General features: G+C 54.1%; 1 protein-coding gene across 1 annotated transcript in view; it reads left to right on the top strand.

The window, feature by feature from the left end:
- The window catches only part of LOC119590559 (heparan sulfate glucosamine 3-O-sulfotransferase 6-like), a gene marked incomplete in the record, with an annotated part of 86,666 nt that overhangs the window by 26,005 nt on the left and 59,948 nt on the right, over window positions 1-713 (top strand). Inside the window, 2 exon segments of the mRNA XM_037939222.1 lie at window positions 83-254; window positions 529-702. Of these exon segments, the coding sequence (XP_037795150.1) occupies window positions 83-254; window positions 529-702 (346 nt within the window).

Here is a 713-nt window from a genome sequence, read left to right as displayed (position 1 = left end):
TACAAGAGATTTGAGTGAATTCAGCTACTGGCCTGCTTCATCTTCTCTTCACTCCATGTTATTCTTTCCCCCTTTCCCCCAGGCACCAACGGCTCGGCCATGCGGCGTCTTCCTCAGGTGCTAATTATCGGCGTGAAGAAGGCGGGAACGCGCGCTCTGCTCGAGTTCCTTCGCGTACATCCCTCCATCCGCGCTGCCGGCCCCGAGGTGCACTACTTCGACAGGTTTTACACGCGAGGACTCGCCTGGTACAGGTTGGTGTGCGCTTGCAAGGTTTCGGCCAACTTCCCTACCATTTCCCGACCCGTGGCAGGGAAGTTGGCCGTAAGAGGAAGATGTTAGAAATGTTATCTGAAGATTTTAACTGATTATTGGTATATAAAAAGTAAAGAATAAGGATAGGGTCACCATAAAGACACGCTTGTCATCTTGTCACTTATTCTCACTCTTACCCACTATGTTCATACTTGACCCCCCCCACCCGAAACCTCCCTCACACCCACCAATCCCTACTTCTGTACCCCGCAGGAGCCAGCTACCGTTGAGTCTCGAGGGACAGCTGACACTGGAGAAGACTCCAGCTTACTTCACCACTTCGGGCGTGCCGGCCAGGGTTAGAGCAGACTTACCGGGGGTCAGACTTCTGTTGGTGGTGCGGGAGCCCGTGACCAGGGCCCTCTCCGACTACGCTCAGGGGCTCAGGTTTGTTGCCT

Source organism: Penaeus monodon, chromosome 27 (genome assembly GCF_015228065.2).
Source record: "Penaeus monodon isolate SGIC_2016 chromosome 27, NSTDA_Pmon_1, whole genome shotgun sequence".
Classification (NCBI taxonomy): domain Eukaryota; kingdom Metazoa; phylum Arthropoda; class Malacostraca; order Decapoda; family Penaeidae; genus Penaeus; species Penaeus monodon.
Note: the sequence above shows the minus strand (reverse complement) of the source record. Positions and strands in the feature narration are given on the sequence as shown.